This window comes from Euprymna scolopes, chromosome 2, assembly GCF_053919585.1.
Source record: "Euprymna scolopes isolate OS-2025 chromosome 2, ASM5391958v1, whole genome shotgun sequence".
Lineage (NCBI taxonomy): Eukaryota > Metazoa > Mollusca > Cephalopoda > Sepiida > Sepiolidae > Euprymna > Euprymna scolopes.
Window position 1 is genome coordinate 149,335,273 of NC_136483.1, and position 24,590 is coordinate 149,359,862.

The window sequence follows — 24,590 nt, forward strand, 5'->3', positions numbered from 1 at the left end:
CATCAGTGCGGGTAGACCAGCACCCTTCCCTAGGCGTTGATTGAATAGTCATCGCGTTGTTAGTCGGCAGCTGTAACCGCCGGACCATAGATCAGTGCTTGTAAATGTCTCATCAAATTATTTGGATTCATCGGACTACTGTTCTCATCTTGAGTGCGATTTTCAAAACGTTTCGGTCAATGTAAACTCCGACCTTCTTCAGGTGTATCTTGTCGAATTCGGGAATGTTTCTGTTGAACTCGGGAATTTTGTCTGCAAGGACTCGTGGCGCAGTGGTTAGAGTACTTGGAAAAATCAATTGTAAAAAGTGATATTCCCCCTGAAGGTTGAAGTTCAATCCTGAGTGTGGGCGACCGAAAAATACAATTGACCAAAACGTTGTGAAAATCACACTCAAGATGAGAACCGACTTCGAAGATATGAAGTGGCATATATATATATATATATATATATATATATATATATAGACAATAAGTTACAGTTTCATTCTGTCCGAGCAGCGCCCATAATGGGTGATTGCCCTGACCATTGTATCCAAAGCTATCTTCTGCACAGCACAACGAATTACGGAAGCATGCACAGAATTATTTCTGTTTGTTTCCGTATTAGCGAGACAGCACTAATGTCAAAGGATAAGTAAGACGCCGATGAATCCAAATAATACGAATAACCAATCCTCATCTCAAAAATTCAGAAACGTCGTCTAATCAAATGTCTATTAAATAAACATTCGCCCATTGCTTTTAAAGTGCTCGAGCAAACACACAAACAGCGAGTCTCGCTTAATAACCAAATAAGCAGCGAGGGAGATACATTTACGACAGAGGGGCTTACTATATATATATATATATATATATATATATATATATATATATATATATATATATATAACTCAAATGACCTTTAACGGGTGTTGTAACCCAACATCCAGTTTACGACTTCCGGTTGCGCATGGGTACATAAACAAATAATCAACGCGACAATAAAACGTATTGTTTTACTGTATACGTTTTCAGCGTCCCAATGGTTTTTGTTTTGTTTTTCGCCTTTAAATTATCCAAATAAACAATTGTTAATACTTTCTGCGTTTTTTTTACATCGCTCATTTCCGTATTACGTTTGAATAATTTTAACGCAATTTTCTTACAAATAAATCTACTTTAACCCGTTGACAACCATAAGAGTATTTTACAACGTCGATTACCCACCGCCTTCATTTTTTTTAATTTATTCCCCATTTTTAATACATCTTTCTTAAAAACATTCATACATTTTCTTCTACACTACCAACATAAATAAATAACCCCGAGAATGTTTTTTTTAACTGCGTTACAAAAAATAATCAACGCGACAATAAAACGTATTGTTTACTGTGTACGTTTTCAACGTCCCAATTTTTTAAAATTTTTTTTAAATTAAAAGATATATCAAAATTTTAATTTAACTTTAAGTATTATAATAATGTTCATTGCGCATTTACCTCAAGTATGGCAAACCACTTATAATCCAATGGCTGTAAGTTTTTTTCAAAAATAAACAATTATAAACAGAACAACTCATAGAAATCTATCTATATTCTTTTATCATTTTAATACACTTTCATAGAAATGTTCCTGTTATGTCACAAAAAACTATTTTCTTTACGTCACAAGTGTCACGCTCATACATTAATCCCATAGCTAATATAACACACTAACCCAACGGGTCACGGGTAGTTTAGTATATATATATATATATATATATATATATATATATATATATATATATATATATATATATATATATATACTTGATGGAATGTGTGACACAAAGGGTCAGAAATTGGGATTGAGCGGCCAGCGCCCTAGAAGAACACTCCGGCCTTGAAGCAATGCCTGAGCAGCCGCGTCGGCATTCCCCGCTAGGGGTGCCTCATTCGATTAGCAATACACTAACCCTTATTCAAAGGGAGAAGGCAAAGCCTGGGAGGATGGACTTTCTAGAATTGCGCAGGACCAGCAACATACCGCAGCCAACAGAGAAATAGAACATTTCAATAATAGCTTAGTACTTTCGTGCTGATGGAAGAGAGATCGACAGATAGACAGATATATAGACAGGGGGAGAAAGAAAACGAAGGAGACGAAGAGAGACACATAGACAAAGACAGTGAAAATGAGCAAACATGGATACCTTTACACAATCTTTCGGTACACAAAAAAAAAGATATGGAAAGAAAAAGACAATAAACACAACGGATGAAGGAAACATGAAACAAGGGAGATAATTTATTTCTGGTGACCCTCTAGATTTATTTAAATGCCTTAAAATCTGTTGGTGAGAAAATTTCTGTAAAAATGTGACTACGACAGCACGAAGATGTTATCCTGGTCTACGCTCTTATCTTTTCTTTCTTTCTCTTTCACATAAAAAGAAACACGCACCGCACAGACGTACACGTGTTTTTGTGAGGGTATGTGTGGATATATATTAGCGTGCACATCTCGCTCCTTTGTGTGTATTTATATGTGTGGGTGTATATAAATAAGAGACGGCACCTGTACTTTTCACAGTCCGCGAACACCCAGACATGGCCATTCTTTATTTGGTTGCCTTGTACCTCCTCTGCGATGGTTTTGCAGGTCGGTAGATTTCTTTAAAAATTTTTTAAAAAACTAAACTAGCTCATAATTTCGTCCAAAATTTATATTTTTTATTTTTCTTAATTTCTGATCTCTGTGTCTCTATCTCTCCTCTGTCTGTCTGTCTGTCTGTCTGTCTGTCTGTCTCTCTCTCTCTCTCTCTCTCTCTAACTATCTCTCTCTCTCTCTCTCTCTCTATATATATATATATATATATATATATATATATATATATATATATATATATATATATATATAAAATATATTTTAGTCATATATATATATATATATATATATATATATATATATATATATATATATAGTGGGGAACCATAAATTTGCTGCACAAAAACAAACACTAAAGATTTATTTTAAAACTTTTATTAAAAATATCAGTCCAGGTAACTTGATTATGTAGTAGAGCTGACATCTATTCAGTGTAGCCACCTTTAGCCTACATCACCGCCTCGATACGGGTCCGGAACTAAGAACATGCCTTTTCTACAAATGCCGGCGGGAGCTCGGTGGGAGGTCGGCGAATACTCGGCGGATGGCGGCGATCAGGCTGACTTTCGTGTAGTGGGACATCATGTTAGTGATGTTCTCGACGTATAACTAGACGAAGTAGTCCAGCGGGTACAGGTCGGGAGAGGAGGGGGCAGTTAAAGAAAGGTACAAAGTTGTAACATTCATTCTGAAGCCAAACCTAGGACTTTTTGGATTAGTGGCCGGCGCCGTCCTGCTGCCACACCCAGGGTTTGCCAGGGGCCACCTGATTGCACCAGGGTATCACCACACTCTTCAGTACATCCAGGTTCACTTTGGTGTTGACTTTTAAGCCGACTTCGAAGATGTGAGTTGGCATGATGTGGCCCTCACTTGAAACCACACCAAAGGCCATAACCGTGGCCGGAAACATTGTTGATCTCTGTCCTCAAGCGTTGAACTGTCCGTACTTGCATTTTGAGGGTGCTAGCAATGGTCTTGTTGTCATATTTGGATCGGTAGAGAGCATGAGTTGTACACCGGCGCATCTCCGATCTCGCTCGTTGAACATTGTGTCACTTTCTGACATGATAGAAAGCTCCTATCGCTTTTGGGATTTGTCCACAACTGGTCAACTAGTAGATAATCTGCAACAAAAAAGAAAAAAATAGAAAGAAAGAAAACTGGCCGAAGGCGACAATTTTCTCGTCCTACCCTGTATACTAGTAGGAAGACACTTTTCTCACAATTTCCATAACACCATATCACTTTCATATTTTGTACTGTCCCCCTCCTCTAGTTTTTCCCGCTAATATAGTCGGTAAAAGCTGAAACATTAGAAAATTATTTGAATTTATGTCTTATATTTGCATCAAAGTAGTGTCCTGCCTGGTACAAGTATTGACGGCTATAGTTTTCCATCTATCTCTCTCCCTCGAGACATTCATGAATTCATTGTTGCTCATCATTTTTGATGTTGCCTAGTCGTTAAGACTGTCAACGTATGTTTCTCGTTAATCATCCTCTGCTTCTTCTATCCTTGATCATTCTTGTTATTCTTTACTGTGTGTTGGAGAGTAGTTTGGTGACAATCAGGTGCCAACTTCGTATCATGGTATATGGTGTTCTGATTCAAAACACTATTCACAGTTTCTCGAATAAAGAGTTTGATGCATTGCCATAGTTTTTATTGCGGCTATATAGACAATAAGTCATTCTATCCGACCAGCGCCCATAATGGGTGATTGCCCTGACCATTGTATCCAAAGCTATCTTCTGCACAGCATAACGAATTACGAAAGCATGCACAGAATTATTTCTGTTTGTTTCCGTCTTAGCGAGACAGCACTAATGTCAAAGGATAAGTAACACGCCTCCTTCTCTCCGCTAGTCTGTGGGAGACTCTGGGCATGGTCGAGAACCAACTTAGCCCCTTGATCAGGGTTACGTGAGGTCATGGAAAGCAGGTGACTGATGTAATACGGAAGTATTTTACATATTTGTCTTTAAATTTCATTAGGATCAGATATACGGAGTGGAAGTTTTAAGGGGTCCTGTCCCGATGAGTCATTTAAAGGTGGAGGCATATATTTGCATATGAATGATATGAGCACAACGTCTCACGTGAAAATTCATATATATATATATATATATATAGACATGTAGATGTATATAAATATATATATAGAGAGAGGAGAGAGAGAGACAGACAGACAGTAGACACGTGGACAGAGAGATATTAAGTGGTAGATCCAATTTGTAACTAGCAGTTGTGTTCCAAAATTCATAATGATCGGTTAATTAGTTTACGAGTGAATAATATGCATAGTTTTATATAAACATTCATTAACGTTAGCTAATACACACACACACACACACATATATATATATATATATATATATATATATATATATATATATATATATATATATATATATATGACTAGATGAGTTCCTGTCCTGGAATCCAGTGAGACTAAGAGAAAAGTATGCTATAACATATTTAAATGGTCGATTGGGGAGAGAGAAATTGTTCTCAACTTCTTTACTAACTTTTTTGAGATGTAAAGGAGATCTTTAATAGAACATTCGAATATCTATGGATCTCATATATAGATGCAAGTGTTAGCCCCAGGAATGGGGACCTCTTGATTTCTGAGAACTTTTACCAAAGTAAAATTAAAAAGAGCGAGAAAAGAAAAAGAGAGAAAGAAAGATGGAAAGAAAATACATAAGAATAGTTAAATAATTAAATATCTATATTAATTTGATTTTATTCATTTTTTCTTCTTTTCTATTGATTTCAGCTGTGTCTGCTTTACCACCCAGGGCACTAAAAGAAGTCATCGTTGCTTCAAACCTGACGGCGTAAGTTGTACTTCAATGATAAGAAAATAATTACTAATGTTATTTTAATTATTTATTTTGATTATTATTGTTCTTAGTGGCTTTATCAAGACTCCATGATTCTGAATCGCCATCTTGGATTTTATCTTTTTTTTAGAGCTTGAAGCGGCATTGCGAAATTATTGATGACGACGTGCAATGTAGAACATTTAGAATGATAATTTGAGTTGCTGTTGTGGCTCTGGATGTCACATAGCGAGAAAAGTGCATTCGCTAGATCTCTTTAATGGCCCGATTTCAATCTATGTACCATGGGCGCTAGAAAGATACATTTAACTGGTCTATTGTAAGGATATCCGTACATGGAGATGCTCATGCTCTGCCCTTGTATGGCACACACAACACACTCTCCTCCTCCAAAGCCTGGCTTTATAGGAAAGTTGAAGCAAAATAAATGATAGACGATGCAGAGCACAGGTTCTATATAACAGTTTCTGTCACTTAGATGGATGAGTTAATAAAATCTACGGACCTATCTCGCCGAGAAGAGTACTATACTTCTACACTCCCGCAAATATATATAGGGAGGGTGGGGAACGGTTTTTATGCCCATTTTGATCAGACAATCTGTGACAAGGATGGCGCACCCGTGGGACAAACTTCGTGCAAATTTTCCACATCTCCAGTTCCTCGCGAATAATTGTGTGTACAGTTCCCACAGTGACATTAAACTGTGCACTTATTGTCTCTACAGACACTTAACGGCCCTTATCCATGAAATTCTTTATTTGGCCGATCAACTCTGGTGTCCTGACTTCCTTAGTCCTCCCACACGTCTCATCATCATCGTTCACAGATACCCTCCCTTCCTTGAATCTCTTATACCACTCAAAAATTGATGCTCGATTCATGCAAGATGGTTCGAATGCAATCAGAAACACTCCATACGTTTTTGTGGCATTTTTCCAAGTTTAAAACAGAATTTTATTGCATATCGTTCTTCTAAAGTGTCCTCACGTCCAGATTGCATTTTTGAAATTCCCCAGCTGTGACAATCAGGCTTTAGTAGGGTGTATTCCAACTCCTGCTGTAGTTGTTCATTTGAACCTGTAATCATAAAAATTGGTCAATCATCTCAAAAGATGTATAGCAATAACATACTGAATTTTAAACGACTACAAAAAAATCTGGAAACTTATTGGAGGCACCTCGTATATACACGTGTTGATTAGTCTAGCTAGCTGGTGTTTAATCCAGCTGATTCAATGCATTTTAGTTTAACGATCTCCATACAGGCATGAAACGCGTACGCCTCTCTTCAGCTTAATTGCCATAAATATATTACATATATCCTCAAAACCTCAGGCCTTCATGGAGGTAAGACTTGCTGCTATGGTTTCAAATTATCTGAAATAACAGAAAGGGGACATTTGATTCCAAATATTTCTCATATGTTATATCTTCCAAAACTATTTTGGGAAATAGAGTACTATTATGAATATCTCCAGTATTAAATAACCCTTATACACTATGAAATTTACTTTATGTATGAAAACCAACAAGAGAAGATATAACATATGAGAAACATTTGGAATCAAGTCTCCTATTGCTTTGCTAATTCTTATTGAAGGAACCTCGTATAAGATAGATCGTATATTTGTTTTTTTTTCTTTTCTGATTTGGTGCTTTTGTCTTTTCTAGTGAACAGTTATCACGAGTGGCGTTTAAGTATAAGTTTGTGAACCATGTTGGAGACATCTTCGTAAACAACCCAGGGGAGCCATCGATTAAAGTAGCTGCCACGGTCCGTGTCACTGAGGATGCACATTACAAGGCACGTATACATTTTATAATGGTTGGTGAATGAGGGGTAATTCATGGGAGAAGGATATCGATCTCTGTTATAATCAAAGTTTGATCGTGATCGGCGATCCAGTTGACTACAGATTTGAAGCAATTAGATAGAACGTTTAGCTGATTCAGTTGGAAAAAAAAAAATAGATGACAACATTGAAGGCGATCCGTAGAATCTTTTTTTTTTTTTATTTTAGCAGAACTGAAAAGGTATTAAGAATATCTCATGGTTACTCTTTTCAAAAAGGGGGACACGAACTCTTTTAGATTCTATCACAGCCTTGTGAAATGGAAGAAATAATCACAGAACGTCTGAATTGTTCAACTCGCAGAATCAAACACTGGTATTAGTATTAGATTCAGAGCAATTCCTCTTACCAATTCTTTTGTCATTTTTCCATTATTGACGTCATTCGCTCTTCTTCCAATTATATAAACGATTCATGTACAGATGTAAGGTGCACGGTGACAAGCAAGCAATAATATAATAATGAGCTTCATTAGTATATAAATACAAAGAATGTAAATTTAAAACATACAAATGCATAATACACAGACTGTTTTCAAACCGACCACAGTATCGTCGTCTTCAAGTTTAATGTGAACAAATACTTATCGAGTCGTCCTCTTGGAAAATTAATTCCTTTTTAGTAATCTTCTTTCCATTCCACCCACTGCTTCCAATTCCCTGGTGACGACAATTATTGTCAAACCAACAATGCTTATCCTCAAGTGTTATTCTCATAACGTTTTGGTTAATATAACATTCGACCTTCATCAGGTGTATCTTGTTAAACTCAGAAATATTTCTGTTGAACTCGTGAATAAACCTGCATAGGTTTTAGAACAAGCCCACCTAATTTTATTTCTTACGCCAAGACATTCGATTGGTCGATGGACGAATTACTCAGTGGTATTTGTCTATTTTCATCAAAAGAAAATAATGCATCAAAATAGGCGATTAATGCACATGGAATACAAGAGGGAACATCAAAAAAAAGGGATAAAAAGAGGGAATATAGGGCAAACATGTTTTTCATTCATATCACTTTGAATATTGCAACAAAAAATCTTGGGTTTCTACTGTTGTCGAGGACATTAAAGATTATCAGTAAACTATCCCTTATTCTTGCAGAGATGAAAGATAATTAAAATATATCTAACAGTCAAAAAGAGGGGTAGGCACCATACATCCTTGTAGATTCCATCCCGAGCTGGTGAGTTGGAAGCACTAACCACAGAATATCCGCTTTGTTAAACTCTAAAACCAACTGTTAAGTGGGAAACAACCTGCATGGGCGCTAGAACTTGTTCAACAAGTTGTATTCCTACGCGAAGATATTCGATTGGTCGCTGGAAAAATCGCTCAGTGGTACTTGTCTAGTTATATCAAGAGAAAGATTACACCAAAATAATACACGCGGAATACAAGAGTGAATGTTCAAGGAAAGAATGAAAAAAGGAGAGTAGTGTCGCTCAACTACGTATATAGCCAACCTATATCATTCATTCATATTTATTAAAAAAAAAAAAAAACTAAGAACAACTCATAATCACACCATGTTAAGATCACATATTGATTGAACATTTATACCTTTCCTTGTAATATTATAACAGTTTATATCAAATAAACATATTGACTGCATTCGGCTTTCCAAATAGTCTAACTCAATGGTTCTCCAATTAATTCTAATAAAACTATTTCGTCGACCGTCATCAGACAAAAATGCAACCAGAAAATTTTACATTACGGTTTTTCATTTTAATTGTTTTGACCTTAGACTTCACCAAACTAGATTTAGAAAGAAAAACTCGGCCACAAATTGTGCAGTTCAGTTATTTCCAAAAGTCAGCTGGAACTGCGGATCCATCGTGCTTTCTAAGCGCATGTTTCAAGACTGTATCGTTAACATGTTTTTTCTCAAACTTTATGCATTCATTAATGATTCTATTTCTGAAATGATTTCGATCTAGTTTGAACTTCTTAGTTATTTACATCAATTTCCATCAACATAAGGTCATTCCTCAGTGCATCCTTAAACTTTTTCATGGGGTTATGCCGCGGTCTCTTTGTTTTGGAAAGCTCACCATAAAGCAGTTGTTTTGGTGCGCGTATGCGAGCGCACGCGCACACACACACACACACACACACACACACACACACACACACATATATATATATATATATATATATATATATAAGGGCAGTTGGACTGTGTGTGAATTCGTTCCCAATAGACTCCAAAACGGTTGCGTAGATTTTTTTTCAAATTTCATACAAATGTACTTCATGTGTCTGGTAGTGTTCTTAGATTAGTTTTGTATCGGAATGCCTCCGATAATTATCGAAAATCGATAATCGAAAAATTCCGATTAGAGAAGTTAAACCCTTTATACAATCTAACATCGCAAGTGCATTTGAGAAGTTTTACCACAACAGAAACAAAAGGGCCCGGCGTATAAAATCAACAGTAGTTTTTTTTTTTATAAGACTGTGTTGCATTCGAAATTAATGTTTCTGATCAAAACACAATTAAACCATAGTACTTGACTTTTTGTATTTAAAACTTCAATTTAAGTCGTTATATAAAAATAATTTCATAAAATAAACAGTAGGTTCTCTTAAGTGCACTGTAGATTACAATTGATGTTCGACTAAGTGACTACAGGAAGTAATGTGAACTTCCATCCAGTGCACAATTGGCGATTTCACCTCTTTTGATGACAAAAGTCTTGGAATTGTGGAACATTCGTTAATCCCCATTTAATCACGAACAACGTCGGGTTTTCCGGCTATATATACATACATACATACATATATATATATATATATATATATATATATATATATATATATATATATATAGATAGATAGATAGATAGATAGATAGATAGATAGATAGATAGTAAATCGTTTCGTCCTCAATTCCCGAAACGATATATTTAACTTCTCGTTTAACTCCTTTTAGTTTTAAATTACGCTTAAATTTTACAATTTGCTTATCAATTTATATTATGCTACACTAGTTTAATACAAATAATAAAATATTATGATTACAGATAATCATAAACGCTCATTATTTTTTTTCGAATGTTTTTTTTAACGCAACATTTCGCCGACTACTTTCTTCGGTGAAGAATTGCTAGACGTTGAAATTACTAGGAGTCGCTTTCTCACCATATTGCAACAATGGTCATATATATTATTATTATTATTATTATTATTATTATTATTATTATTATTATTATTATTATTATTATTATTATTATAACATCAAAGGGAGGTTACTCTCATATTCTTGTCGAGAATTGCCGGATTGGTATTTTAAAAGCTAAATTTTACGAATTAGTTTTAATTAGGGGATTGACAATAAAAAAAACGAAGGTATTCTTTTTTAATTCTTTTTTTAATATTTGACCAATGCCTGTTAACTGACGTTTTCTAAACTCGAATATCATATGAATTTTTTTCGTCTTTTTCTTCTTTTCGTCCAGGCAGCCCTGATTGTCAGTCGCATGTTACGCAATACGCCAGTGAATGTTTTCAATTCCATAAGCAAAAGCGACGGGGTTGGTATTTTTAGTCGGTTTGAATCCGTAGCTGCGTTCCCGCAGTTTGCACATTTGGCTGACAAGCCTGGATGCACAAGTAAGATTATTATTCTTTTTATTATAAAATCATACATCTTTATATATACTCACATACTACGCACATGCACACAAACAAACCCTTATATATATATATATATATATATATATATATATATATATATATATATATATATATATATATATATATATATATATATATATATGGGGGAAATATGCTTATTCAATTTTATTTCAATTTTTATTCATACCAATCCTTTAATTTATGAAGGTGTAATTTCACAGCATATACAAATAAATGGCAAAAGTCTATATTTCAAATTGCCAGATGTTGACCATCTTACCGTTTATTACTTCAAATACGTTGACATGCACAGTTCTTGACATCACCTGTTTCGTAAATCTACCGAAAATGGTATTCAGAAGCACTTAATTTCATTCTATTAATGTGTTAATTGCCGATGGTTTGGGAGAAACGTGCTAGTCTGCTAAGCGAAGGATAACTTTGTTGATTGGGTTCAAATCTCCCGTTCAGCAGTAATTATCACTTCCTACATATATATATATATATATATATATATATATATATATATATATATATATATATATATATATATACTTACTTCAGAATAAAATTATCTAACAATTAACTGGCATGGAAACATGTGATTATAAGTTTTACAAGATATTACTGGTAGTAATAATCTATTAGTACATGGCCTGTCTACTGAAAGCGGTTTTAATTTTTATTTATGAACAATTTGCAGTTATTTTGGAGTGGAATTTGAAGCTCATGTTCTATAATTATAAAAAAATATTAAATATATCAATTTATATGCTTATTAATAAACAGATCCACCGGACCTATATAAAAAAAATTGTTTTAAATAAATGAATAAATTTTACCGGACCTGTTATACAAACAAAGAAAATTGCTCCAGAAAAATGCCTACTTCGGACCATTACATTGTGATGTGGATTACTCAGAATACAGTTTGGATGATTTTACCACACTGCTATCAAAGGCATTCACTTTGGATTTTACCATGAAATTTGGATGTGAATTTTTATATCCTTTTCATTAACTTCCCTTACCCTATGGCATTTAAATACTTAAACAACTTTTAATTGTGATTTTACATGTCTCACTGACTTTAGCAAATAAGGCGTAAACCATTATAACTATTTATAATATTTTCTCCTCTGAAGAGATACTAGACATCGAAATCCTATAGGATAAGGAGTTATAATTTCAAATGTATTCTTTGTCTTACATAGAATAATAAAAAATCTTTTGATTTGAAATTTAAACATTTCACGTCATAAATTTTTAAATTTTTAAATTCATTGAATGACTAAAATTTATAATATATATATATATATATACATATATATATATATATATATATATATATATATATAATTATTTTCTACCATAATAATTAAATACCTACAGACACTAGTGTTTCATCCTTTCGGGAATTTTCAGTGTAGGGTGTCACGATTAATACCAGTCGATCCAAGTTCTGAATATGCAAGTTCTAAATATACGATATGTTGAGCATTCAAACTACATTTTCTTTTCGTTTATAAAATACTTGAAGCTGCTTTAAACTATATATATATATATATATATATATATATATATATATATATATATAGTTTAAAGCAGCTTCGAGTATTTTATAAACGAAAAGAAAATGTAGTTTGAATGCTCAACATATCGTATATTTAGAACTTGCATAAGTCGACTTAACAGTGAAAAAATCACAAACAGAAAAGCGACTTCAATTTATTAGTAGTGAAAAAAAAGAAACCTTAACTTAAATTATGAAATAGAAAACGAGAATCAGCAACCGTTTAACCTGTAACTGTTTCAGAGATTTTAAAACGGAACAATTATCCAAGTCATACCTTTTCAGTGGTCTTGATAAAAATACTATGTCGCAATAACCAAATGTAGAAACAATCCGGTTACTACTTCACTGATTTATAAAAATTGATTTATTCTCCCTTTCATTGAGAATTTGGTTTTCTTAAAAGCAACATGGATAACGAGGTTTTTAGTTATTCATAACTAATTCACCGAAACATTGTCATGATCGTTTAGCAATAGTAAAATGTTGTGTAAATATAAATTTAACAAAATATACCTTGCTCTATTTATTTATTTATTTATTTATTTAGTTATTGATTTATTTATTTAGTTAGCTAGTTATTTATTTATTTATTTAGTTAGTTAGTTAGTTAGTTAGTTATGGATTTATTTATTTAGTTATTTATTTAGTTATTTATTTAGTTATTTATTTAGTTAGTTAGTTAATTAGTTATTTAGTTATTTGTTTATTTATTTATTAAGTTATTTATTTATTTAGTTAGTTAGTTATTGATTTATTTATTTAGCTAGTTAGTTAGTTATTGATTTATTTATTTAGTTAGTTAGTTAGTTAATTATTTAGTTAGTTAGTTAGTCATTTAGTTATTTATTTAGTTGTTTAGTTATTTATTTAGTTATTTGTTTATTTATTTATTGATTTATTTATTTAGTTAGTTAGTTAGTTAATTAGTTATTTATTTATTTATTTATTTATTTATTTATTGCGTCCTTCCGTCTAGATAGACGATGGAGAATCGCGTCTGAAGATTGTAATGAGTGGTGTCAGCTGTTGCTGTGACGAAGCAGGCCGATGCGGCAGCAGCACATTCTGTTCACTTCCCCCATGGATACTCTCCGCCAGGTTCTGCCGATGCTGCTGGTGCTGATGCTGTTTTTTTGCACCTGTATATATAATGACAAAAAAACTATAATCCAAAATTCATGATGTTGATCATCTTATAACTTATTCCTTTAATTCAGTTGACAAGAATTGTAAATATCAACTGAACTAAAGGAATAAATTATAAGATGATCAACATCATAAATTTTGGAATATTCTTTTTTGTCATTTACTCACTATGTTGCTCTGCAATTACATTGAGTTTCTTAAATAAGGATTGGTATATATTGTAAGAAAATATATTTCTACAGAAATATATATATATATATATATATATATATATATATATATATATATATATATATATATATATATGATTGTTGGGCTGGGTTAAATCCGACGATATGAAATAAAATGGAGGTGGAAGGACCTGAATACTCAACGCTTCGCCCGATTTATTCGGGCTTCTTCAAGAGGGATGATCATTGACGAGAGAGTCGGAGGATTGGGGCTATATATAATGATGGCGGAGAGCAGCGTGTTTTCCTTATGTAAATTAGATGTCACATATACATGTATATACATTTTATGAGAGAGAATAAATTAGAGTAAACTAGTGTGGTGGATTACGTCTAAAAGATAAAGTATCGTAGAGATTAAAAAATTGCGTCTGGAAATATAGCGGTGATAGATTAAGTAAATAAAACGACACGAGATTACGAAGGAAGTTTTTTTTAAATTAGAGATAATTGAATTGGGATAAAATAGCGTAGTAACTTAAAAGATGGTGTCTAAAAATAAGAATAGGTGATAAAAATGGAGTCTAAAAATAGATAATGATAAAATAAAAACAGTAAATAAGTAAAATAAAAATAATAAAATTAAGTGAAATTACGAATGTTTTTTTTTGTATATATATATATATATATATATATATATATATATATATCGCGTTTAACCGGTGTCTAAGTTGTTCTCTTTAATAATTACTTTCGACAGAAAGGGAGCAACGTGGAAAAAACCTTTTCTTTGCTTAATTATATTATAATCTCCTATTCCAGCAATATAATTAAGCAAAGAAAAGGTTTTTTCCACGTTGCTCCCTTTCTGTTGAAAATAATTATTAAAGAGAACAACTTAGACACCGGTTAAACGCGATATATATATATATATATATATATATATATATATATATATATATATATATATATATATATATATATACAAAAAAAAATTTCGTAATTTCACTTAATTTTATTATTTTTATTTTACTTATTTACTGTTTTTATTTTATCATTATCTATTTTAGACTCCATTTTTATCACTTATTCTTATTTTTAGACAGCATCTTTTAAGTTACTACGCTATTTTATCCCAATTCAATTATCTCTAATTTAAAAAAAACTTCCTTCGTAATCTCGTGTCGTTTTATTTACTTAATCTATCACCGCTATATTTCCAGACGCAATTTTTTAATCTCTACGATATTTTACCTTTTAGACGTAATCCACCACACTAGTTTACTCTAATTTATTCTCTCTCATAAAATGTATATACATGTATATATGACATCTAATTTACATAAGGAAAACACGCTGCTCTCCGCCATCATTATATATAGCCCCAATCCTCCGACTCTCTCGTCAATGATCATCCCTCTTGAAGAAGCCCGAATAAATCGGGCGAAACGTTGAGTATTCAGGTCCTTCCACCTCCATTTTATTTCATATATATATATATATATATATATATATATATATATACACGCACACACAATCAATGAACATTTTAGTCCGTTAAAGATGACCAAAAGTTATAGACTTTTGACTGAGAATGACTGCTTTATGCTGAATTGATGGTTGAATATGATTAAATCTGTACTCATTTTTTTTCTAATCCGATTAATGTTTAACTTTGCATAAAACGGATACCATAATACTTAGTTCGCTGCACCTTATCATAACATAGGTCCTTAAAAATTTCAACCAGATCGGCCCATTAGTTTTCAGAAAAGTGGAACAGACAGACAGACTAAGAGTAATTTAATATAGATAATAATAGCATTTGGGAAGTTTACTATCCGTCATATGTGTGAGTTACCATTGGGTTTCTCCATAAAAACATTTACACAGTATACGATCGGTTGCTTTTGCGTCCATAATTCATTTTATTTTGTCACATTTCTATATGTTCATTGGATCTCTTTGTCCTTTTGTTCCTGTAGATCGCTGTGACGGCTACTGCCGATCGACGTGTTCCGGTGACGGTCGTAAATTTTCAAAGTTGGGTGGATTGGCCAGCAGGATTGCTGTCGTCCTTGAAGATATTGTAGCATGCAGTGAAAACGATCCGTACGGCCATCAGGAAAACATCCTCGTTCATGAGTTTGCACATACCATCAGGATTTTCTTACCGAAAGAATTGGCCAGAAGGGTAAGTAAAATTAGAAAAATGACAAGTAAATACAAAGATTGATTCCGGTAATTGGAAAAATAATGCTTAAATCATATATATATATATATATATATATATATATATATATATATATATATATATATAAGAGCAAATAGTTAATAAAACATGTTAAAAAACATTCGAAAAAGAATTAAAAACATATTTAATTTGAAAAGCAAAATTCGATCTCGCATTTCGCTAAATCCTACCCTCTGATGAGAAGGAAAGTATTTCTTCAAAACTCCGCGGATTAAGGACTATCCACTTATTAATGTTTCCTTTTCAAATTAAATATGTTTTTTAACTCTTTTTCAAAGTGTTTTTAACATGTTTTATTAACTATTTGCTCTTATTATAAGCTCTATCTCCTATTTGGTTTTATCGAGCTTTTACATCTGGTTGAGATTACTTTATAAATACTAATCTATATATATATAAATGTAAATTTGGTTCGTTACAAGTGAATAAAACCATATTTCTACGTTACCAATTTATTTGAAATTTTCAGACAACCCATCTTTAGAGTCGAGGTATGTTTTTATGTTATTAAAATAAATTTATCTCGCGAATTATTAAAATATTAAATAAAATAAATATATTTTCGTAAGCCGTTACTGTGAATCTGTTCTGTTGATAAAACTGAAGTTCCGGTTCGATTCATTTCACAGTCACGAATTGACGAAAGATTTCATTTTCTGTTAACTTGATAAGTAAAAAAAAAAAAACATAATTCATTTGTTTATCTTCCAAATTTTTTAATTTACACATTTTTTTCTTTATTATATAAGGCCAAAAAAAAAGTTTGTCGCTTGCTTGTGAGTTTTATTTTTTGTTTTTCGATATAAGATTGGTTGGTAAAGTACAGTTCATTCCTGTTCGCGCTATTTTTTAAATCGTATTTCCAGGTTTAATTACAGTTTTATTATGTTTTTTTATTCAATTGTAAGGTTAAAATACACCCTCCCCTCCCCATGTTAAGAATGGCTTTTTGAATATTAACGTTACTATTACAACACAGATCACCCTCTGCATGAGTACTGTACTTTCACCAAACAATTTAATAAACAAAACATAATACTTATGCAGAGAAAGTAGCATAATAATATAATAATAGAATAATAACGTTATTTAGAAAGCCATTCTTAACATGGGGAGGACGTTTTGTTACTATTCTATACTTTCACCTAACAATTTAATAAACAAAAGATGGTACTTATGCAGAGAAGGTACCGTGCTGAAATAACGCTATTAAGAAAGCCATTCTTAACATGGGAAAGGGAGAGTGTTCTGTAACTATTTTATATTTTCACCTAACAATTTAATAAACAAAAGATAGTACTTATGCAGAGAAGGTACCGTGCTGAAATAATACCGTTATTTAGAAAGCTATTCTTAACATGGGGAGGGAGTTTTGCATCTATTCTAAAATATGAATGCTTTTTCTTTAAAGAAATTGGGTACTCGTGCACGTATTGATCCGTGCTGAAATAATAACGTTATTATTTAAAAAGCCATTTTTAACATGGGGAGAAGAGGGTGTTTTGTAACTATTCTGGACTTTCACCTAACAATTTAATAAACAAAAATTAAACTTAAGCAGACAAGGAACAGTATTAACATTATTTAGAATACAATTGAATAAAACAAAAAAGCTTTAATTAAACTTGGAAATACGATTTAAAAAATAGTACGGATCGGTAAGTGCATTAGCACCATAAATTTTTCTAATTCTTAATTTCTTATGTTATTGGAAAAAAAAAAAGGTAAATATGAGGAATTACTCCACCCTCGAAAATTCCTTTAAAATTACCACTCCTATAGGTTTTCGGGGTCGCTGAAAACGAAAATAACCTTTATAATTAAGGCAAACGAGTAGTTTCCAAGATATGAAGAAATGTTAGTTTAAAAAAGTGAAGGATCACTTTTCTATAATAATTTAACGTAAAATGAGCACCCACTTTGTGGCCACGATTTTTGGGGTGAAGGCTTTCTTTCTACCCTTGGAAAATCCTTTAAAATTACCTGCTTAAATTGGTTGGAGGGGCGGGGCGTCGGCCGCCAACCCCCCCCCCCCACCCCACACACACACAGAGAAAAATGCCCCTCTCTCAGGTGGCCAGAAAGTGGGTGCTCATTCTAAGTTAAATTTAAATTGAAAAGTGATCATCTACCCACTTTTCGAAAAAGTAATTTCTTCATATCATGAAAACTTTCTTTTTGCGACGGAAACGGTTTGCAGATGCGTTTTTAGTACACTGAAATCTACAATAAAATATTTCGTTATACACGAACATGAGACGGGCCTTAAAGTAAAATAATAACGGATTTTGGGGGCAGATTTGCCATTTAGTTGTATAATATACTCAAACCAGGTAATCACTAAAAGGGTCTCTTAAAAGTCGTTACCTGTATTGATCAAAATTTAAAACCACTGATTATATGTCAGCCTACGTCACAGTAACATATATTGAGTGAGTTCCTAACAGTATTTTGTATAGTTTTTTAGCTTAAACTCATTTTCCCAAAATTTCCCCAAACTTAACGTGTTCGATACAGTCTGCTGCCATTTGTATTTTTCAAATATACCGATAAACACTGCATGTTTTTGAACTGATTAAACATTATACATTACATTAAAACACTACAATCTTATCCAGTTAGGTAGAACATTTACTTTTCTTGCCTTTGATAACATTTATTTGTTATATATTCATTTTTTGACAACTTCTTTGTATCTGTTAATACAAACCCTTTTCATTTAATGTAACGTTTAGTCAGCTTGAAAAACAGTGTTTATCGGTGTATTTGAAAGCTACAAATGGTGGCGGACACTGTTGATTATGTTAAGTTTGCGAAAGTGAGTTAAAACTAAAAAACTACACAAAATACTGTCACAAACCGACCGATTATGTCAGCCTATGTCATGGTAACATATTCAGTGGATTTTTGACACTGTATTGTATAGTTTTTAGTTTTCAACTTCATTTCCCAAACTTAACGTATTCAACAGTCTGCAACCATTTCTGTTTTTCCAGCCGATTAAACATTTTACCTTACATAAAAACACTAAACAATTATCCAGTTAGGTAGAAATGTAACTTACCTTACCTTTGCTTTCATTTGTTTTTGGACAACTTTTTCGAATCTGTGTATAGTAACCCCCCCATCACTCAAATATTAATTACTAACTCACATTTTTGTATACAGAAAAAAAAACATTTAGCGTTTCAACGTTAGCTTTATCCACTGATTGTTGGTCGAGCCCAAGCAATGATTGACGGTAATCCTGAGGATCAGGATCCAATTCTACAAGAGTACCATTTTTTTCATTTTTTTCTTTCTTTTTTTTTTTTTAGAGTGGGTTGCTGTACTAAGAATATAAGAAACATGCATTTTCTCTTTTTAGTAGAATTTTCCATTGCACCAAATTTAGCCACAGCAACGCGTGGCAGAGTACAGCTAGTTCTTTATAAATATTAATTCTTTAACATTTATAATATACTTTAGTTTTACCATTTTGGATCATTTTGGTAAATTTAATTGTAATTTATATATGTGTGTGTGTGTGTGTAAATATATATATGCATGTGTGTGTGTGTAAATGTGGGTTTTTTTTATTGTATTTCACCTTTTATTCATACCAATCCTTAATTTATGATGCTCGATATAATGCCCTTTTCTCTTCCCTGGGGTCTCTTTCTCACAGAAGAGACGTTGCGAGGCTGTCTCTGTTTTATCGTTATTTTCATGGCAAGTGCTTGTCTGAGCTCCAATCTTGGTCCCCCCTCGCCAAACAATCACGAGAAACTTTCTAACTGAAAATACTATCAATAGTTACCCCCACACTTTATCTGTGCCTAGACCTTAATGTGGATTCCATGAACAGAGCTTCTTTCTTAGAACTGCACACCTGTGGAACTCTCTTCCGTTTGCTTGCTTTCCAGCTTACTACAATATGGTTGTCTTCAAGTCCAACATAAACAAGTTCTTGATGAGCCGTTCTCCTTAAGTAATCCACTTTACCAAATTTACTCTTCTAACGATTACTATGATATTGTCCTTTTGACTACTGTACACTCATTAACCCTTATCCTCAATTTGCCTCTGGGCCTTGATAAGTGATGATTCCTTTATATATATATATATATATATATATATATATATATATATATATATATATATATATATATATATATGGACATAAAATGGAAAGGAAATAATAAAATGCTCGACGATTCTTCTGTTCCATGAGTATGTATTCAAGAGATTGTAGGTTTTTTTCAATATAATTATGTTTTTTTTTCCAGCTGTTTTCGAAATGTAGGGCATATCCTTTCGTCTTCCAGTTAGTGTCTGGTAATCAAGATAGAAATATGAATCGTTTTGTTCCCTTTTCTTTTTGCAGTTACTTCTATGGTAAATCTGTTTGTATGCTGTTTATATTTGTGGAGTATTAAACTTTAGTTTCCGTATAATGTCGGGTCATCAGAAGACAATACGCACTGTTTCCCGGCCAATATCTCGACAGCTTTCTTTTTCTGTATCGGTATCCCCCTTTCTCTCTCTCTCTCTCTCTCTCTCTCTCTCTCTCTCTCTCTCTCTATCTATCTATCTATCTATCTGTCTCCCTCTCTCTATCACACACACATACACAGACATATATATATATATATATATATATATATATATATATATATATATATATATATATATATATATGTAGTAATGTGATTGATAATTTAAAATGCAAATTAGAATTAAAAATTAAAAATCTGTTTCATAAGAAGGAACAACAACAAAGTCAATAATTTGTACGATCGTTTCGGAAACGATGTTTTTATTGTGGTAGACATTAAGCTACGAACAATAATTTTGACATATGTTTTTTTTTAAACAAAGTCTCCTCATCAGCAAAAGTATTGAGTGGGTTTTTTTTATATGTAAAAGACACCATAAATAAACCTAGCAATTTTTAAGTAAGGCAGATGTATCTGGAAAAAAAATTAAAATAAAAAGGGAAATATTTACTTGATAAGAAATAATATACACTCTGCTCTTTAGACTACTGTTCTAACCCCCTTTAAATATATATATATATATATATATATATATATATGTATATATTTATATTTATATATATATATATATATATATATATATATATAGAGAGAGAGAGAGAGAGAGAGAGAGAGAAAGAGAGAGATTATACTACGAGAAAATTCTAGCAATTTTCAGTTTTGTTTCACATAATATTTCACTAAACGTAAGTTGTATCCCATTAAATACGAATTGGATAAATTGTGATTTAACCCAACTGCAACCTTCCATGACATTCAAAACATCTTTTATATCCACTGTTAAATGCGTTATTTCTCTTCTTTTTAGGCCGACGCCGCTTATGCAGAGGCTAAAAATTTGCGTCTCTGGACCAAAGGGAACTACCCTTACGCCATGAGTAACTTCCAAGAATTCTGGGCGGGCGCGACAGAATCATTCTTCATGACAACGACGCGTTTGGATTTTACGGGCGGTATGAACATGTAAGTCGCTTAGTTTACTCCTTTTGTACTTCCCGGATTACAGATAGAATCCAACGGAAGCAGGTGGGTGCCCTACCTCGACAAACTAAAGCATTCAATGTGTCTATTAACTTAAGTATCGTTTGTTAAACATCCGAAATCTTGGACCGTGGTCTTTGTGTGCTCTATGTGATTATGCGGTCATAGAAGGCCCACGCTCCCTGGCTTTACCTTCCTGTCTTTGGAGGAAAGGTTTGTTAATAGCTAGTCACCTGGGACGCCTATATCAAGGAATGTCGATGGGGATGCTCACGCATGATTAAAGCAGTAGTGTTGATCATCTCTCTCTCTCTCTCTCTCTCTCTCTCTCTACACACACACACACAAACACACACACACAAACACACACACACACACACACAAACACACACACACACACACAGAATAGTTTATAATTTGATCAGATAGAATGTTTCGATTCATTATAATAGCGTCAAACAAACAAAATAAAATTTTAAAAAAAAACGATGGCAGCCATGATGGAAATATTTGAAGTCGGTTCAATATGGTAGAATGAATAATTTAGTGCATACATCCAAGATAGTTTAAATGCAAATTACAGGCAAAAAAATTCTGCATGTTTGAGAAAAGCATTTGTTAAACGAATGGAAACGGTTGTAAACATTGATCTACGTATGTGCATTGCTGCCATCTTGAATAATCTATTTCTACAATGCAATGCTAGAAGATTAACATGCCAAGGAGTATAAGGTAATCCGTTATGAAACGCAGGATCCCGACGGATTGTGTACCTTTCTCTATTTGATTAAGAATCTTCTTTAGAATAAGTTACAAGAGTATCTTGAGGCTGCATGAAACGTGCATTGGTAAACACTTAAAGTTTAATATTAACTAATTAGGTTTTTAACGCGTAAATAACGGAAAAAGGTTACAGCCTATTGACTTAGAATGAGTGCTTTATGCCAAATTGATGGTTTAATATGGTTAAATTTGTGTTTATTTTTGCATTAGATACTAATCCATATGCGTCTTTATTAATCACTAATTGTGTATATGGCGGATATCATATTTAGTTCGCTGAACTTTATCATAACAAATATATATATATATATATATATATATATATATATATATATGTATATATATATATAGCCTCCCTGTACATTATCTCCATATATAATAATGTTGTAATTGCAGAAATTCCCCTCTGGACCAAAGTACACTAGGTTTGCTCCAACAGATGCCACATACAAATTTATTATGTCTAGACTATCAGCCATGTAACTTTTGAACGCCATCTTACACACATTTATTCGTTATATTAAAATCTTACATTACATCCTAGGAGCAACATTATCACAGTTGCGACCATCTATAGTGGAAGTAGTTGCTATTTTTCCTGCTAAATAAAAAGTACTCCTACTGCTCCCAATCAACACCGGGAGGTATTCTGCATTTTGGTGAATGAAGTTGCACTCTTATTATCTGGCTCATATGCTCATATACTTTTATACATAGCATAATCTTTCTTTTCCCGATTCCAAAAATAATGATTTCTTTCTTCTTACACCAAACCTCATTGGCTGAGAACTGACTATTCGTTCATTCCAGACTGTAAATCCTCCTACAAAAACGAACACTCCAGCAACGCCGGTTAACGGGTCCTGCTAGTACTGAAATAAAAGTGAATGCTTTGCAGCCAGCTCTAAATTCTCTATTTTATAATCGCAGTATCAATGGACTTTAGGAATTCTAGTATGGGAATTCAACAATGAATGATGTTTTTTTTTTTTTTTATCTTTCAGCTTAATTATGAGCAAAACAATGTATAGTATTTGAACAGGGGGATTATTTTAAAAAAAATTACTAATCGACTAAAATATGCATAGTTTTCTCTACAAGCACGTTTTGTTACATGCACATTTTTTAATTCAAAATTAAACAGTTGTATTTATAAACGTGTTGTTTTGTATACTTTGGAGATGTATAATATAAAATAAATTATTCATAGTTTTATATACAAACCTTGCAGCATTAAGAATCGATTATATAACGTTATAAATTGGATTTTAAAAAAATTCTTAATGCTGCAATATTTTAAGTTATAAATTTATTATATTTTTTACTAGAATATCTTGTCCTTTTCTTTTCAAGTTTTAACAACTAGTTCGTTATTTTTCCATATTTAAGCTAACCATGTTACTTTTCGTGCTCGCATTTTTCTATTGTAATTCATGATTTTTCCAGGCTTCCAGTAAATTCACTTGTTTTTCGTTTAATTTCAGTCTTATTTTTTTGCCTCATAAACATTACATATACATATGTAATAACAATGTACGGAACTCGCCTACTTTCAATAAAATCGCCCAATTATCTCCATTTCATTCTTTCATTCTCTCCGTTTTACTTGTTACTTTTCTTTTCCCGAGAGCGGTGAATTGGTAGCAACAGTTGTCGCTGGAGCGACGTGGTTGCTGATAAAATCAGTCAAAAAAAAAAAAAAACGTCGCTCACCTGCTTACGTTTTTTACTATTTTGAACGCTAGTAAATTCATCACTTTTGTTTTACTGAACAAAAATTGAACATTTTTTTCACAATATAGCTGAAAATGTGAACTATAAACTAATAATTGTTTGAAATTGTGTTTACAAATGAGTGAGCGGTGAAGATTTAAAGCAGTTCTAAATGACTAAAACTGCCACTTAACCATATATTCAAACAGTTATCGCGTTTGAATGATTAAGTAATCAATACAATTATTTGATCACTAAAAGTAAAATTATTTTTATAATATATACTGAAAATAGCAAATGTTGACAAGTACAGACCCTTCCAATTAATAAAGTATACATTAAGTAGTTTATTTTTACACGATTTTTTCCCAAACTTCAATAGTTATCGATGTACTGACATGGTTCAAGTGATATCCGTCCACAAATTCATAGACAATTTTCCGCGTTAT

At 32.5% G+C, this 24,590-nt stretch overlaps 1 protein-coding gene across 1 annotated transcript in view; it reads left to right on the plus strand.

Annotated features, from left to right (window-relative positions):
• The first annotated feature begins 2,464 nt into the window (after positions 1 to 2,464).
• The window catches only part of LOC145297556 (uncharacterized), a 28,780-nt gene continuing 6,654 nt past the window's right edge, over positions 2,465 to 24,590 (plus strand). Inside the window, exons 1-6 of the mRNA XM_080143555.1 lie at positions 2,465 to 2,621; positions 5,414 to 5,474; positions 7,155 to 7,291; positions 10,807 to 10,956; positions 15,858 to 16,066; positions 21,473 to 21,627. Coding sequence (XP_079999681.1) covers positions 2,570 to 2,621; positions 5,414 to 5,474; positions 7,155 to 7,291; positions 10,807 to 10,956; positions 15,858 to 16,066; positions 21,473 to 21,627 — 764 coding nt within the window. The 5' untranslated portion in view covers positions 2,465 to 2,569. The remainder of the gene's footprint in view (positions 2,622 to 5,413; positions 5,475 to 7,154; positions 7,292 to 10,806; positions 10,957 to 15,857; positions 16,067 to 21,472; positions 21,628 to 24,590) is intronic.